This window comes from Argentina silus (genome assembly GCF_951799395.1).
Source record: "Argentina silus genome assembly, chromosome: 15".
Taxonomy (NCBI): Eukaryota; Metazoa; Chordata; class Actinopteri; order Argentiniformes; family Argentinidae; genus Argentina; species Argentina silus.
In genome coordinates this window covers 11522319-11539293 of record NC_139669.1, presented here as the reverse complement: position 1 = coordinate 11539293, position 16975 = coordinate 11522319, and the positions used below count along the sequence as shown (strand labels likewise).

The following is a 16975-nucleotide window of genomic DNA, read 5'->3' as shown; positions in this document are numbered from 1 at the left end:
TTTTTGCTCGCGGTGTTACTTTCCAAAGTTTGGGGGTCAATCTGTTTTGACAGTCTATTTGGCCAAACAATCCGATGACATAACCTGTAAAGTACATTGCGTGAATATGCGGGAGGATGTCATTTGCGTCATGCTTCTAACACGCGCACTCGCTTCTGATTCGCCTAGAAGAGTGTGAGCCCACCCAGTCCCTCTCCTAACCCCGCCCTCTTCCGCTTCAATGTCAGCGTACTGTACAGATCAGTCCACTGGAAATTGAAAACAGGGGGATTTTATGACCAAAAGACCTCAAATCTCTCTTTGTCAAGTTGTATGTCGTTCAATCTCCATTTCATTCTAAACTCAGAATTATGTGAAACATTGGTGGACTGAGAAGATATTTTCAAGCCGCTGTATTTGGAGTTTTAAATGAATGCTTTTGCATTACACCCCCCCCCCCCCCCCCCCCCGGAAACTGTCGCTCACTGAGTCACAGCCAAATATGATGAAACATTTGCCGGTTACTTTGTTACTCATACAAACGTGGGAGAACGCTAAATGATTGGCAGTATAACTTCCTCTCGTTATCAATAATTAATTGGCTATACATGTGTATCGAGCCACGGATATGGATATCATAGGGCAACATTCTGCTCCGCTGTCCCATTGACGTCTGTGGGAACGGTTGTGTGCCAGAACACGGTGTGCGGAATGTATCCGGCTCGTCGGTGTTCGGTTCTTCTTCACCGAGACTTAGCGGCGTTTTGTATCTCCTCACTGGGACTAAGAAACAAGAAACAGCCACCTCCGAAGAGATTCTCTGTCCCAGGTCCACGACACTGCCACTCCGGTGGAGGACGCGGTGTCATAAGCGGCAAGTCACAGGTGAAAGACAACAGTGCATTGCCCACGTCGGCCAGCTCTAGACCAGGTAGGCTATCCAACTAATCAATGTATTCAGAGGGGGACAACAACTATTTGATTTGCCTTTTGCCAGGACTATTCAAACTTAGATCATAAAGTATATTCTACATCCAGCTTTTACACCTTACATTCAGACATTCAATATGTAGTGTATACAATATTTAGTCCCTCCTAAAGACCGATTCACCCCCCACTACGCTTCTGTACAGTTCCTCTACTGTTAATAATAATAATTTAAAAAAGAAGAAGTAATCCTTCCTTCTTCTAGCATTGTGACTGCCAATGGCCCTTGGTCCTAGCATAGATTTTTTTTTCTTTTCTTATGATGACTGATAGATGATAGTACAGATGATTCACTTCAAATGACTCAAATCAAATGTGGAATCTAGACTATTGTCAACGCCTACATCCATGCAACTATGCACCAGTCATAAAAGTGTGCGTGTGTGTAGGCACGCGTGTGCACGTGCTCGCACGCTGGCTCACACACTCCCTGTCTTGTTTGTTTGCTTATGGCTTGATTATGCACACACTGTGTTCCCTCATGTACTCTGTACCATGGAACTATGGCCCTCCTTGTGTTGTTTCTGCACAGTACATGGACTAGTTTGACCAACAACATTATGCAATAATCACACTCTATGCTCAACCCGTCCCTCCCTATTCATTGGGTCCCCTCTTTGAACCTCTTTTACTGAGAGGCCCAGGGTCGACTCCTCCTGTGGCCCATCCCTATCTCCTCTTGACGGCTTGTTTGTCCCAAAGGACTGGATCACTAAAAGTAAAACTAGGGTGCATCCACCTTTTCACCAGACTTGTCTCTGCCACATTGCTTTGTTTCTACCCCGTCTAATGTTTCCAGATTAGTTAGTGGTAGAGGTAAGGACATATGTTGGAGCAATGTTGTGGATCTACATTCAAGAGACCCACTGTCTTAGGGTTACTCAGGGGAGGCTGCAGGAGGTAGAAATCGGATGACAATGAGCCTGTCCTCCGATTTCTACCGATGACTACTATCTATCGGACAGGGTATCGGCATGTAAACAATCACAGTGTAATCTAGCAATCCTGGTTTATGTTAAGTGTTACATTCTAATAGAGTAGAGAGATGGCCACCGGTCATCACAAAACAATGCTACTCACAACATGATGAGAGCCTCACAACAGGACACAGGAACAATAGAGCTTTTTCCTGATCTGCTTCTTATATCATCCTACAAACCACAGTATCTAAATCAGGAGCTGTTGATAAGGAGACCACCCACCATCATTCATCTTATTACATCTAAACTGATGACATCACAGCTTTGACATCTCAAGACATTTCACAGAGCCGTCGGCCATTTGTCTTCCGGGGGATGGTAAACTTGACAAGATTAGGGCAGAATTTAAATTGTCCCACTTCAATGATATATATAAAAAATTGAGCTGACGCTTTTATCCAAAGCAACTTACAGTGAGCGCATACTAGTATACTATATTGTCCCAGCAGGAAGATCTCTAAAACATTTGTAGTTTACTTTCTATAAATGTTTCTAAATATAGAACGTTTCAAATGTATATTTCACTGCAGATGGCGTAGTCTTGATGACCTGTTTCTGCATCTTTAAAAAAGGCTGTGGAGAAGTTGGCCTCCCCAGTCACATGCGGTCTTCCCCCAGTCACATGCGGTCTTCCCCCTGCCTCATACGGTCTTCCCCCTGCCTCAGAGAAGGTGAAGGGATGACTCAGTGTTAGAGGGAGTTATTTTAGCTGCTGTCAATCAAATCAGGTCAGTGATAGAAGCTCCTCTACCTCTTTCCATTATGCTAGAATGGCTCTATACTATCTAGAGGGAGGACATCTCAAAGCCTCATTATCCACTGCTCCAGTTGAACTACCCCATAGGGCGGTACATTATGTTATTAGATTGGTTTGATTCCACTGGTGGATTAAACTATCTAATGACCAGGGGGGTTTAGTTTGGAGAGCTTTATTTGGCCTATCCCAAAGGAGCAGGACCTGTTTTAATGAGATTAGGGTTGCATAACTGTATTAAGAGAAGATAAAGATTTCCTTCATAAGACACCACACACAGACACACACACACACATTAAGCCATTGCCATGTTAGGCCATTTCACCCTCTCACATCCTGCTTCCTCCCTAAAACGTATGGTATTCAGAATGTACAAAGAACTTGTTTATTTTCTGCCCCACCCAAACCTGGAAATGGCATTACGCCCATGCTCCCTCCCACCCTTAATTTGATCGTCTACTGAGTCATGTGACTGTTGCAATCTTAGCTTGGCCTATATGCTGACGTAATCCAAATTCCAAGGAAGGGATTTTTCTTTCTGTTTAAAATGTAGGCATGAAGTTTACCGGTTGAGTTGGTACTTAAGTAGATCATTCGAAAAATGATTTCATCTTCTCTCAACTCGCTCTTGGTTTATTGTCCTCTAGCCTGACTAAAACCAAAGCTAGCTGTCTACACAGATAAAATCAGGTTATTCCCGAACAGTTGAATGACTTGGGTTAAAAAAAAAAAGAAAGTCCTCTGGTGGTCCTGTCTATTTTTGGCCACAAACCGCAGAGGATGTTTTGTAAATGTACACTCTCAGACTGCCACAGGTGTACATGCATTCCCATGCGACTGAATACCTCAATAGGGGCCTAAAGCAGTCTCAGTGTGGTGGGTCGTGTGTTTGGTATGAGCAGCAGAATAAAAGGGCCCATTGAGTCACATTCCAGTCAGTTGAGTTGCCTCTCTATCAGACAGATTAAATAAGGACAAGCTGCACTCCTCTAATTCAATTTGATAATGTGTGTGTGTGTGTGTGTGTGTGTGTGTGTGTGTGTGTGTGTGTGTGTGTGTGTGTGTGTGTGTGTGTGTGTGTGTGTGTGCGCGCGTTCCCGCGCGCGCCAGCCATGTGTGTGTCATGTTGAGTGTGACTCTCACGGGACAGTTAGAGCGAGCTATTGTGGCAGCTGGATGAGCAGGATGGGGGGTGAGGAGGGGGACACTGGCATATTCAGGAATGCTCGACGGTAGAATCCCCCTGCCTCTCATAAACACCCAGCCACACACGTACAGAGCTGTCCAGTCACATCCCCTTGGTCCGGAACAGTCTTTTCACATCAGAGCGTCAGTTAGAGGAGTTTGATCGCTCTCGGCAAGGATCGCCTCCAACCGAGCGCGCTGTGACTGGGAGGGAGAGAGGGAAGGAACAGAGAGGAGGGAGTGAGAGAGGGAGACAGAGATTGACAAAGAGACGGACGGTGTTCTGTGCTGGGCTATGGGGAAAGCCTGGACACGGGCGAGAGCGTGAGACCGTGGGAAGAAGCCGAGGGGAGGCTGAAACCGAGCCCTGTGTGTGTGTGTGTGTCTGATTCCCTTCATCTACTCTGCTCTACGTGAGTAACTGTGTGTGTGTGTGTGTGTGTGTGTGTGTGTGTGTGTGTGTGTGTGTGTGTGTGTGTGTGTGCGTGCGTGCGTGCAGGATTATGCATGATTCCGCACATCAATTCTTCGCTCAATGTGTGTAAAAGGCATTCGCTGGGAAATGGCTGGGACCATTTCAGGAATAACCTAATGGAAAACGGGTGGAAAATGTGGTGTGTATTATGTTGGAAATCAGCTCTTAGAGATAGTCATTGAAAGTTCAACTGACATTTTTTTCCCCACACCTTAAAGATATCTGAATCTCTGTAAACAAGGAGACACGAATTTTGAGTACAAGTGAAAACCACAGGATTAGTACTGCTGCATTTCCATGAGTGCTCAGCAGGTGGTAGTCAATTATGCGCTGTGCCATTCTCTCTCTGTTTCTGTCTGACTCCCGTCTCATTCATTCACTCACTCACTCAAGGCAGAGGGAGAGACAGTGAGGAAGAGAAAGAGGAGGAGTAAAATGATCAGAGAGAAAATGTTCAGATTCTTGAGAGAAGGAGAGTGAGTAGGCTGCAGAATAGACACTCACAGACTGACAGACAGACAGTGTAGACTCTGGTTGACAGTGCTGACAGTAGTCCAAGGATGGAAATGATCGGTAAGACCAGAGCTTTGTCTCTTTATTTACTCTGTCACACAAAATGGCTTCTAAAGGACGCAGACGATGAGTCATACAACCTCTGTACTTCTATGGAAGAGTCTGTCTGTCTGTTCACGGGTAGATGAATATTTGTATGAATTGTCATCATCTTAAGAGCGGTCTCCATGTTTTATGTTTTGAGATATGGCTATTAACAGCTTTGTATGGTTTGGTGTGTGTGTGTCTGTGTGTCTGTGTGTGTGTGTGTGTGTGTGCGCGTGTGTATATATATATATATATACTGTGTGTCCTAACGATATGTGTGTGTGTTGTCTCCACAGTGTGTCCGATGGGCAGTACCAGCAGTAGCAGCAGCAGGCTGTTCGGTACCCTGGCCCAGACCCTGAGCAGTGCCCCCCTGGCCCAGAACCTCTACCCCGACTCAGACCAGGACCCAGATGGCCTGGCCCAGGCCGACCCGGACCAGCTGCTGCGCGAGTGTGAGGAGGCGCTGCAGAACCGGCCGGCAAGGCCACACAGAGACCTGGTCTACCCCACGTTAGACACTCACCAGCACCAACACCAATACCCACCTATACGGGTCATGCAATGGAACATTCTGGCACAAGGTAGACTTCTATGATTTATAGATGACTATATATGACTATACACCAGAGTTATGTGTAAATTAATGTGTAAATTAATGTATATTCAATACTCTGTTTCTCTCAATATTCACAACAGTTGTAGTATAGTGATGGCTCTCTTGAACATAGTGTATAGTAATAGGGGTGTGTTGTATGTTTTGTAGACGGATTTGGTGGCACCAGCCATGTGATTTAAATGTGTTTACATGTGGCTGAGACAAAGACAGTGATTATCTGGTCTTCCGTTGTGAATGGTGATCGATGCCCTCCTCTCTCAGCCCGTAACACCTATTTACAGTTGAATGATCATGCCTGATGGACATCCTGAGGGTATCAACACCTTTGCTATTGTAATGTATATAGTGTCGGCCGCTTGGCCTCTTCCACCTATGCTGTATTGTTTGGAGGATATTTAAGGAAGATGGAGGCCGTTCAGCATTTGAGTTTCTCTGGGTGGCCTACGGGCACCGGTCTCCTGTGTTGTCCTTGACAGCGTTAGACGTATGCTTAAACTTCCATTTGTTTACTCCAGTTTGCTTATTTGATGTGTTCCTTTGAAACTATTAAATTGGTTAATTTGTTGATACTCTATTCTTATTCTTCCTATGTGCATTGATGTGATGTTGTGTGCTAGATAAAGGTTCTGTTAAAACAGCGTTACCCATTATAACATAATCGTGACCAGGTTATCCCATTAATGTCTGATGTTCACATGAATCGTTCATTGTAACTTGAGAGCATGGTGGTAGCATTTTGGGTATTCTTGGAATGGAATCTAGGATCCGATATGATACAGTGTCTGATGAGCTAATCATTATCAATCTTTATTAACCATAAAATATATTTTGGAGTCAGATATAACGTAATGTTGACTTGTGTTAGTTGGTCATGTCCATAACCGTCTGAAGTTGTACTGGGGAATGAAGGGATGTCTTTATTCTTAAACCCGTCCTTTCTCTTCATCAGTGTTTTAATGTCTTCTCTTTTTCTCCCTTTCTCTCTCCCCTCCCTCTGTCCCCTTCTCCGCCCAGCTCTCGGCGAGGGGAAGGACGGCTTTGTGCGCTGTCCCCTGGAGGCTCTCAACTGGGCCGAGAGGAAGTACCTGATCCTGGAGGAGATCCTCACCTACCGCCCCGATGTTCTGTGTCTCCAAGAAGTGGACCACTACTACGACACCTTCCAGCCGATCCTGGCCAGCCTGGGCTACCACGGCAGCTTCTGCCCCAAGCCCTGGTCCCCCTGCCTGGACGTGGAGCGCAACAACGGCCCCGACGGCTGTGCCATCTTCTACCGCCGCTCCCGCTTCTCCCTCCTTGCCACCGCCCACCTGCGCCTCTCCGCCATGATGCTGCCCACCAACCAGGTGGCCATCGTGCACACACTGCGCTGCCGGGCCACGGGCCAGAGTCTGTGCGTGGCTGTCACCCACCTGAAGGCGCGGAGCGGCTGGGAGAGGTTGCGGAGCGCGCAGGGGGCCGACCTGCTGCAGAGCCTGAGGGCCATCACAACGCGGGCAGCGGCACAAACCGGGGGGGAAGACATGGGCACGGGCAGCGTCGGGGGGGCCAGAGGAGGAGAGGGGGAGGGAGGGGTGCCTCTGATCGTGTGCGGGGACTTCAACGCCGAGCCCTCGGAGGACGTGTACCGGCGCTTCGCCTCCTCCCCCCTGGGGCTGGACTCAGCCTATAAGCTGCTGAGTGCCGACGGGCAGACGGAGCCGGCCTACACCACGTGGAAGATCCGTCCGTCCGGGGAGAGCTGCAGCACGCTGGACTACATCTGGTACTCTCACGGCGCCTTCAGCGTGGACACGCTGCTGGACATCCCCACTGAGGAGCAGATCGGACCGGACCGCCTTCCCTCCTACCACTACCCCTCCGACCACCTCTCACTGCTCTGTGACGTCAGCTTCAGGGACTAGCAGCCCCAGAGGCTGCGGTAGGACACCTGTCACAGAGGCAGCAGTCACCACTCAGATAAGGACAATAGAAGAGTGGGAGAGAGAGAATGTATTTGTGTGATGGCAGATACCTAAAGTCTGCTTATTTTACTTGACCTTCTGGTATTTAATTCTATTTACAGACTTTTAGAGTTATTTATTTTTTTATATAAAAAAACAGCACCACGGTTAAAATGAACAGAAATAGCCCCTTTTCCCTTGAGGTTGTTTTTGCCACATGTAGAGGTCCCTCATACTCTTGAATTATGGGAGGTGTAAAGGGGTAAAAACTGGAACTGGAGAAAAGGATACTCAGTACTGCAGACATGATATTTTGCTCTAAGACGATCCATCAAGACCTTACATCCTCATTATGCCATGGCTGTTTGACTGCCAGTGAGCATTGGAAGAAATTAAAACATATTTAGACATTCTGACTCTGTTTTTCATTTTTGTTCATGACATGTTCACTGATATTTATAGGATCTGATATTTATAGGCACTTTTATGTGCTGAATGCTGCCATTGTGAATTTGTGATCCCAAGTGTCCTTGAAAACAGTTTGCATAGACAAAGAGAACATAGTACTGAGCTATGTGGAACAAACTGGACCTTGGAGGGAGCTGAGGTTTTCCCATCCAGTAGAACAAACTGGTATATCTGTAAGGTTGGGTTTAAACCCTAAAACCAGACCACACAAACCAACAACATTCTCTAATTGTTCTAGAGGGACAATATGATCAATGGTGTCAAAAGCTGCCTACAGAAACAGCACTCTGGTCTGAAGCTAACAATAAGTCATGTACTACTTTGACTAGAGCTGTTAGATGCCTATAATACTACTACTACTAATAATAATAATACATTTTATTTGTAAAGTGCTTTTCATTTGAACAATCTCACATGAGAACTGAATGCATTAAAACAAATAAAATACAACAAATAACAGAAGACTACAAGAAGGCCTGTCTGAAGAGGTGAGTTTTTAGTTCTGATTTGAAGGTATATACAGTATATCTGGTGATGTTAGGTTACGCACAGTAGAAAGATACAAATATATGATATATAATGCAAAAATGTAATGGCATATAAACTCTGCAGCTAATTAGTGACGTGCATAAAGGGGGGCCCTTGTGCCCTTTTTGGGGAAGAAGAACCTGCCTTTACATGAGTCAGGGCATGTCCCTGTAGCTAATAGCCTACTTCTGACAGACAATGGCATGGCCTGTGTACCAGCATGTAGTTTGAAATATTAGTCAGAGGGCCTTTAGAGTAAGAATAGGCCTTCCGGCTGTTCATTTCACGCATGGCAACATCTACCCACCATAGGTTAATGCCACTCATTGGTGGTGTGTAATGATGCCATGCGTTAAACCAGATTTTAAATCCTGGTTTGTACTGATGGGTGGGGATTGTTTCTGTGACACATTCTTTATTGAATAGTTTTGGATTCCATCAGGTCAAGTCTAACTACAATGGTAATAACAAGACCTGTGTACTAGGCTATATAGAATACGTAATATAAGATGATATACATAAGGAACTATTTGAACCTCCCAGTCAATTCAAAGTGACTACTCTTCATATAGACTAGGCCTTGAAGTACATTGTATTGCATTTTAAACAGTTTATTCAACCTGTAGATAACCTGGCTAAACCTATGATAATTGTGCTCTTTGAATAGAAATTATCAAACAAGTTACTTTGTCGTGTTTGCAGTCAGGTAGGTTGTGTTGAACTTCAGTATTTACAACAGTTGCCTATACTGATTGCCCATAGCTGTTATCTGGTGCTGCTGGATTAGAGTTCACTTTCACCATAATGAGTCATGGTGTGTGTGTGTGTGTGTGTGTGTGCGAGGATGGATACAGTACAGTAATTGATGAAAAAGAGCTGCTGCTGTCCCAAACACAGACCCACTCACTCCAAGGTCAATTAGCAGCACAGTAACTTAGAGGAACCTACCGCTCAGCTGACTGTAGCTGAGGTACAGGAGATCAAAACAATGCTGTCACAACTCAGGATCACTGCAACATTTACCTGGATTGAGCTCAGCTTTCAGTCGCAATAGTCTCATCAGAGCATGATCCCGAGTGTGCAGAAACTTCCTGCTATGAAAATTAGCAGCACAGTACAATGGTGCATATGGTTAAACTGACAAACTGAAACCATGTGCCCTCTCATCCCCTGGGGCATTAATGTTCCCCCACCAAGCACTGTGAGTAGCCTTGTCATTACTGTATGTAGTCAAATACACATCACATACAATTACATTTGGTGGTGTTTGTCTTCACAGTAAAATGCTGCCCTGAGTGGAAGAGTTGAGCTCTTCACCATCCATCCATGATGAGCCTATCCTGCACACTGCTCAGCTATTCCCTAGATTAACAAGTCCCATTCCACATAATATTTTAGTATAATTGTCTTTATTAAGATTTTGGGTTCAAATGATTTGTCTCTAGACAATGTTTGAAACCAGCTTTTGCTGTCAATGTGCGGCCGCCTGTCAAGTCCCCCATCCTCCTCAATTTCCGCACTTAGATGTAATCACTCAGAGACAAGGTGTTTCAATTCATGTTTGTTTTTATGGTACATATTTCAGTAAAATCTACTTCAATACACTTTGAGAGTACAAGAAAATAGCATATACTTCAAATGTGGGATATACTATCTAGCCCGGTCTTGACACAAACATCCTCTCTCTCCCTTTTTTGAACAGTAAAAAAAAAAAGAAAAAAAAAGAACAAAATCACAAAGAACAAGTATTGGGGGCGGACAGTGCTATGGGGGACTGTTTCGATAGCCTCAAACAACATACATACAGAGAATTGGAACCAAGTCAAGATTCTAACCAAGAGACAAAAAGAACTGCAGATGCATTGAACCCGTTCTACATACTGTAACCTGCTGCAGAGTATCAAAAGGTTTTTCGTTTTTTATTACACAAAATCTTATCAGGCTTTCTTTATATTAGATTTTTTTTTATTACAAAAAGGATTTTCAATTTACAATCTAAGGCCGCCTATCTTTCTGAGAATTCATCGTGAGCTCTAAAGCGTGTGTGTGTGTGTGTGTATAGAAAGTCCCTTTTACCTCTCTTCTCTTTCCTGTTTTTCTTTTTGCTGTGGAGGCAGAGGGCACTGCAGCTCCAGTTTGAAGATGAGCTCCCAGTTAAAACATCATCATATCACAAGTCCAGTTCAGAGCTCTCCTCCTCTATAGGGGTCTACATGCTCCAGCCAGGAGGGGGGGGGGCATCTCCACTTCAAACAGTGTCCAGAGTCACTAACTCTAAGCCCCCTCCCTCCAGGGCGTAGCCTCTCAGGAGGCAGGCGTCTCTGGGTCCTGTCCTGAAGACGAGGGGCTCGGCTGGGGGGGCTCGGAGCTCTCTGCAGGGGGGGCTGGGGTGGACTGGGGTGGTGGTGTGACGGGCTCTTGTGGGGGTGTGGGGGTGGTCGGTGTGGCTGCAGTTGGGTTGGTGATGGTGATGGAGAGCTGTGGGTGATCTGCAGGGGGGGCTACAGGGGTTTGGGTGCGGATTTGGGACAGAGGTTTAGCCAGTATTAGCTGCTGTGCTGGTCTGGCGTGTGTTATCTGGACCGTGGTGGGTTTAGCTTGTGTCAGCTGGGTTAGCTGGTTTGTGGAGTTAGTCTGCATTAGCTGTGCCAGCTGGTTGGCAGGGATGGTGATGATGGTGATCTTGTCCCCAGTCTTGGACCCGGCGGGCATCATGGTGGGCAGAGACTGGATGACCAGTTTGGGCATGTTTGCGTTGCCCATGGTGAGGTGGGTGGAGCCGCCGGTGGTGAAGATGGGGGAGGAGTTCAGTGTCATCTGGCCCAGCGAATTTGTCATGACAATGGGCATGGCACGCATAGTCCTGAAATATCCGATAGGGAGGAAAAAAATATTAAAAGGGGCAATCTGGGATTCAAACAACAAAGCAGTCATTCTGCCACTTGTTTTGGTAAATAGCTGAGGGGTGGACAAATGTAACCATCCAAATTCATAGACAGAACTGCGGATGCAAGGACTGACCATCCATGAGATCAAAATGATAGTTTTAACCACGTTATAATGCAATACAGTGTTTGTTTACAGTTGAGTAAAATACATTTTGGGTTCTGATGGGGTAAGACAGTTGAACTAAGCCCATGTGGCATATATAAGTTATATTCCTCAAGAATCAATGGCTAAATATCATCAAAATGTATGTACCAATCCCATATTGCCCCTTTAAACATTAACTTCTAATTTTAACTAATGCTAACCTGAACACTAACCATAACCCTAACCGTTTTATACCTCAACTTCAATGGGATAACGTCAGAGCTGGGTTGTCCGAGCATCCCATTTAGCGTTTACCATCTCGCTACCATGCCTCACCTGCTGCCCGTCGCCGTGGGGATGACCGTGACGTAGCTCTGCTGTGCTTGGGTGGTCGTGACGGGTTCAAGGGTCAGGGTGTGGACCTGTTGCTCTGAGGCGACACCCTCGCCTTCACCCGCCTCCCCCTGCTCGTCATCGTCAATCACCCGGATGTTCTTGGGCATGTCTTTAAACTGGTAGGCCAGCCTCTGGCCCTCCACCTTGGCCAGAATCCCCCTCTGGTAGTAATATCTGTACAGGGACATATCATAATACAAATGACCTCACTATGACACCTTTAGCCACCTGCAGAGAAAGAGGGGACCCATTTCAAATCCATCCCCGGAAACCTAGCCCACTTTGTGGTGGCCAGTGGTTACCTGAGCGCCCTGCCCATGGTCTCGTAGTTCATGTCTGGTTTGTTCTTGTGCTTGCCCCACAGCTTGGACACGGCCTTGGAGTCCACCAGCTTGAAGATGCCCTTGTCGCGCTGCATCCACTTGATGTACCTGGGACAGGTGTTCTTGTCCTGGAGAAGATCCAGCAAGAACTCCCACAGGTAGGTGGTGTTGCCTGGACAGACAGACAGACAGACAGACAGGGGAACAACACCCTTCACATACAGGGCCTGACACTGGCCGACAGGTAGTCGTGTGGCTTGTCATAGAATGCCAGCCCTGTGTTTGGTGTTTGTGTGTGTGTGTGTGTGTATGTATTTCCCTGTGTGTGTGTGTGTGTGTGTGTGTGTGTGTGTGTGTGTGCGAGAGAGAGAGAGAAACACACCCTTTCCCTCTCTTGGTCTCTTCCTTATCCCTAGGTCAAGGGAGCCGTTTGAGGCTGGCTGCTGTGCCTTTGGCTTCCGACCTCCTAAAGAGGAAACACACGGAACATACGCAACTTCAAAAGCCCAGCTTTTCATTCTGACAGGGTCCCAGTGACCAAGCGCCAAACAGTAGACTAGAAAAAAGAACCTCAGTTGTGAGGGCTGACCTTTTCTCTTCTTGACAGGCTCACAGTCGGGGGGTATGGGGAAGCTGTCCTCCTCTATGGGTTCCTCGCACTCAGTGGAGACCTCCACCACAGTCTCCATCATCACATCTTCTACTGAGACAGACAGACAGGACAGAATAAATCATTACAACCACAGTGTGATGATTCAGATTTAGAAACTGTTATTGTCCCAATCAAAAATGTGTGCCCAATCAAAAATGCAACGGTTAAAATAAGACCTGTGTTACGATCACCGTGGAGACCGGAGGGGGAATCCATATGGAGGAGAGCCTCGGCCGCCTCAAAGGTCTTATCAAAACAGACCATGCCCTCGTGGCCTGACACCTCCACGACTGTGGGAAAGAGAGATGGATATGGTGGGGGGGGGGGGGTTAGAGGAGATGACAACATTCAACTTATTTTCAATGTCATTAGTTCACCTCAACGTCGACTTCCAAAGACAGAGAAATCCTCAGGCTATTAACACTGTAATTGGGCCAGGCCTATTAACATAAGAAAAGAAAATAATGAATTCGCCGTGTTGAGGCATGATGATCTGTTCTGGGAATGAATATATCAGAGGTGGGGATATACCGTGTCCCCACCGGGGATAAAAGATGCTGATCAGAGGGAAGGAGAAGAAGAGAAAAGCAAAAGCCGGGAAATCCCCAACATCCCCGGTGGCAAATCGCACCCTGACCATAGCCAATCGAAACGTTGATGGGGAACAAGACCATTATATGCTGTAGTACCGTGAAAATGTCATGGGTGGAACCTTTAACAGTCTAGCTTTCATTTCCTGCAATGTTAAGAGGCAAGTAATGTCATCCATATTAACTTCGGTGTTTACAGGGACAGCTTTCCCTCCACCCTCATCCTACCCGCACTGCCTTGAACAAGGACTCAGTTCATACATAGTGATATACACACCCCGAACACTTTATTAGGAACACTATACAAATACTGAGTAGAGCCTCCCTTTGCTCTCAAAACAGCCTTAATTCTTCGTGGCATTGATTCCACAAGATGTTGGAAACATTCCTTTGAGAATTCTGGTCCATGATGACATCACGCAATTCCTGCAGATTTTTCAGGTGCACTTTCAAGCTGTGAATGTCCTGTTCTACCACATCCCAAATGTGTTCTATTGGATTCAGATCCGGTGACTGGGAAGGCCACTGAAGAACACTGAACTCATTGTCATGTTCATGAAACCAGTTTGAGACAACTTTTGCTTTGTGACATGGTGCATTATCATGCTGGAAGTAGCCATTAGAAGATGGATAAGTTATGGACAGGAAGGGATGCACATAGTCAGCAACAATACTCAAATAGGCTGTGGCATTCAAGCGATGACTGTCCTGCTGGGCCCAAAGTGTGCCAAGAAAACATTCCTCACACCATTACACCACCTCCACCATGAGAAAGTGTACAGGTGTTCCTAATAAAGTTCTCAGTGAGTGTACATACACCACTAGAGGTCTCTCGACATAAGAACAATACTCTGTCTGTCCTACTAGGCTACAACATTTAATGGTAGCAAACAACATTATTCCCTTAAAGCAACTTAAATAAGTGTATGGCATGGTGTTGAACAATATAGCCAACCTAATATCAACATTCAGAAAAAAAAATTGATCATTATTACCATACATACAAACTTTCCATCAAACAGCAATGTCCACACGCCTCTACTGTCCGCCATAATTGCCCACACCCCTCTCACCTGTCTCCACCACCTCTGTGACCACCTCCTGTTCATCAGCCACATCCTGCATGAGGTAGGTCCCATCATCATAGACCAGCACCTGGGCAGCATAGCACTGCTCCACCTGCGCACTGGGCACCTCCTCCACGATCACAGCTGGACACTCCTCCTCCCCCTCCTCCACCACAACTGTCTCCTGCCCCTCCTCCTCGGGGTCCTCACACTGCATGGTCAAAACAGGTACAATGCCCAAGTAAATATTTATTGTGACAAAATGATGTTCATGCCAATCACAAACACTGCATTCAAATCGGGGTTGAGTGTAGTTAGAACTAGAGAAGTGTGTTGGTCTTTCCCTTAGTGAAATGCTTTAGCAATGCACAGGGAAGGTTTAGGGGTGATTCTTTTACCTGCTCTTCCATGACAGTGACGTATTCCACCACATTCCCTCCACCGTCTTCCACCACAACAGAGGACATCACTCATTACTATGGAAGTAAAACAAAATATTGGATGAGAAAGATTGAAAAGCATAGAAGGTGCTATAGTGGAAGTCAACCTGTATGGTCGTCAGCACTTGTTTATCCCCCCATCCGTTAGCTCAGTAGCTGGCTCGCAAACAGATACGGTCCACAAACATAATAGACTGCACTAAAGATGTAAAGCAAGCCAAGTGCAACAATAAGGTAGCTAAAAACAATCACTGCAAGCAAATGTAGGAAACCCTTAACAAGACACCATTGTAAACAATTTCACATTGTTGTTGACTTGCGCATCATTAGGAGGACACGTTCGCAAACGTGCCCCCGAGTGTTTACATCAATCGCGTAAGCTAACGGTAAGATAGCTTCTGGCCTGTAGGTTAGCTAGCTAGCTAAACTAGCATGATCTGAGCCGACGTATAACACTACGTTAAATACCAACTAGCTAGGAAAGCTTACAGGCATGAGAAGCTATGCGTGTTGCTTACTACGCGTGTAGCAGTGTGTAGGTGACATATTAAACGTATTGGTAGCTAGCTAGTTGGTTACAAAACAGATTGAATAGCAATACAGCGTCAGCCAGCATACAGTTAACTAGCTAGCACTGGCAGCCAAGTTAGCTAGCTACTCCTCCTAGCCATTCTTGTATACACAGATCGAGCTAAAATGTAGCTACCATATGTTATATACCCGCAAATAGTTAAATTAAATGATTTCTTCTTACCTTCTTGTGTTGCTTCTGCCCAAGAGGGATAGCTAGCGTCTAGCTCGGCCTAGCTGTAAGCTAACTAGCTAGCTAGCTGCTAGCCAAGTTGACCAGGCCGACGCGCTTGATTCAAGAATTGAACACTGTCAAAAATGTTTGCAAGCTACAAAGCTAAGTGTTTTCGTAAAAGATCTATGCTTTCCTACGTTTGAGTATGTTGTAGCTAGAGCAAAACAAAACTCCGATGCTGTGAAACGTTACGTTTGTTTTGATAATTACTATTCCAGGGTATGTCAACTCCGCTACTTTCCTGCCCGCCCGTCTCTTCACCGAGGGATTCAGGTCAAACCTCTTGCAGCCCGCTTGCGAATGACACATTGGTGACGTCATATCTCCCAATAACGAACCTCTGCTACAGACGGAACCGTGTGGAACCCCTACCTATATTAGTTCTGTAACAAGGAGACTATTTAAAATGCATTTGTATTGAAAGAAAACATGAAAGATAAATGCATCAAATCTTAAAACCAAAGTATTGTTTGATGTAGGCCTAGCTAAAAGGGCCAACTGGGCCAAACAGTGGCCGGTGTGTAGGAGCCATATTATTATGTTTGCCCCTGTTGTGCTTTTATGTCCCCACTAACTTTACACTAAGGTGCGTGTGTGTGCGCGCCTGCATGCATGTGTGTCTGTGTGTTCCCTCTTCAGGCTGGTAAAACCTTATAAGCCAGGTGCCCAGTGCTGACAATTGTGGTCGATTGGGTATTGTGTCTGTGCCATTGTTTGTTAACCTGTTTACCTTTGCTCTATATAATAATAATAATAAAAAATACATTTATTTTGCATAGCACTTTTCTAAGTACTCAAAAACACAAAATCACTACTATATCTTTCGTGGAAAATTTAGTTTGCAGTAATCATATTTATTTTTCCTGCATTCTTTTTATTTATTATAAGTCCTCTGTAAGTTGAACTCCCAACATTCCCTTTTTTGGCTTGGAAGATGGAAAATGTGTGAAATCTCCCAGTGGGTCTCCACAGTGGCTACAAGACTAGGATTTAAACTTTTAGAAATAGTCACTACATAGGCTATCATTTGTGATCGTTCCATCACGTAAATGAATAGGGGAATACAAGTAATACATAATGTGATCATTTTGATTGAAAGTGTGAATAATAGTATGAGACAAAATAATTGTGTGGCAGGACATCATTCGTGT

The 16975-nt window shown here is 45.5% G+C and overlaps 2 protein-coding genes across 4 annotated transcripts; one reads left to right on the top strand and one right to left on the bottom strand.

The window, feature by feature from the left end:
* The first annotated feature begins 492 nt into the window (after positions 1–492).
* nocta (nocturnin a) lies at positions 493–7938 on the top strand. Of its 2 annotated transcripts, none has more exons than XM_083685582.1 (3): positions 493–910; positions 5257–5544; positions 6594–7938. In XM_083685582.1, exons 1-3 carry the CDS (start codon positions 691–693, stop codon positions 7481–7483), a joined length of 1398 nt encoding a protein of 465 aa, XP_083541708.1. In that variant the 5' UTR covers positions 493–690; the 3' UTR covers positions 7484–7938. The 2 variants fall into 2 exon arrangements, with proteins under 2 accessions (XP_083541708.1, XP_083541709.1); XM_083685583.1 differs by lacking the exon at positions 493–910 and adding an exon at positions 2632–2674.
* Positions 7939–10066: 2128 nt separating this feature from the next.
* Positions 10067–16077, bottom strand: elf2a (E74-like factor 2a (ets domain transcription factor)). 2 transcript variants are annotated; one of them, XM_083686469.1, is made up of 9 exons: positions 15774–16077; positions 14978–15055; positions 14586–14790; positions 13099–13212; positions 12860–12973; positions 12653–12736; positions 12250–12442; positions 11888–12121; positions 10067–11381 (listed from the first exon to the last, which is right to left on the bottom strand). In XM_083686469.1, exons 2-9 carry the CDS (start codon positions 15044–15046, stop codon positions 10823–10825), a joined length of 1572 nt encoding a protein of 523 aa, XP_083542595.1. In that variant the 5' UTR covers positions 15047–15055; positions 15774–16077; the 3' UTR covers positions 10067–10822. The 2 variants fall into 2 exon arrangements, with proteins under 2 accessions (XP_083542595.1, XP_083542596.1); XM_083686470.1 differs by having other exon boundaries at positions 12860–12970.
* Between the last annotated feature and the right edge of the window lie 898 nt (positions 16078–16975).

What these genes read in the sequence shown, in the direction of transcription:
- elf2a (XM_083686469.1), bottom strand. Translation starts at nt 15,046, where the DNA reads ATGTCCTCTGTTGTGGTGGAAGACGGTGGAGGGAATGTGGTGGAATAC. An exon ending in GAGACCAAGAGAGGGAAAGG is followed by an intron (nt 12,443 to 12,652) that starts GTGTGTTTCTCT and finishes CTGTCTGTCCAG; the next exon opens with GCAACACCACCTACCTGTGG. An exon ending in ACCATGGGCAGGGCGCTCAG is followed by an intron (nt 12,122 to 12,249) that starts GTAACCACTGGC and finishes GTCCCTGTACAG; the next exon opens with ATATTACTACCAGAGGGGGA.
- nocta (XM_083685582.1), top strand. Translation starts at nt 691, where the DNA reads ATGTATCCGGCTCGTCGGTGTTCGGTTCTTCTTCACCGAGACTTAGCG. An exon ending in GTCGGCCAGCTCTAGACCAG is followed by an intron (nt 911 to 5,256) that starts GTAGGCTATCCA and finishes TTGTCTCCACAG; the next exon opens with TGTGTCCGATGGGCAGTACC. An exon ending in ATGGAACATTCTGGCACAAG is followed by an intron (nt 5,545 to 6,593) that starts GTAGACTTCTAT and finishes TTCTCCGCCCAG; the next exon opens with CTCTCGGCGAGGGGAAGGAC.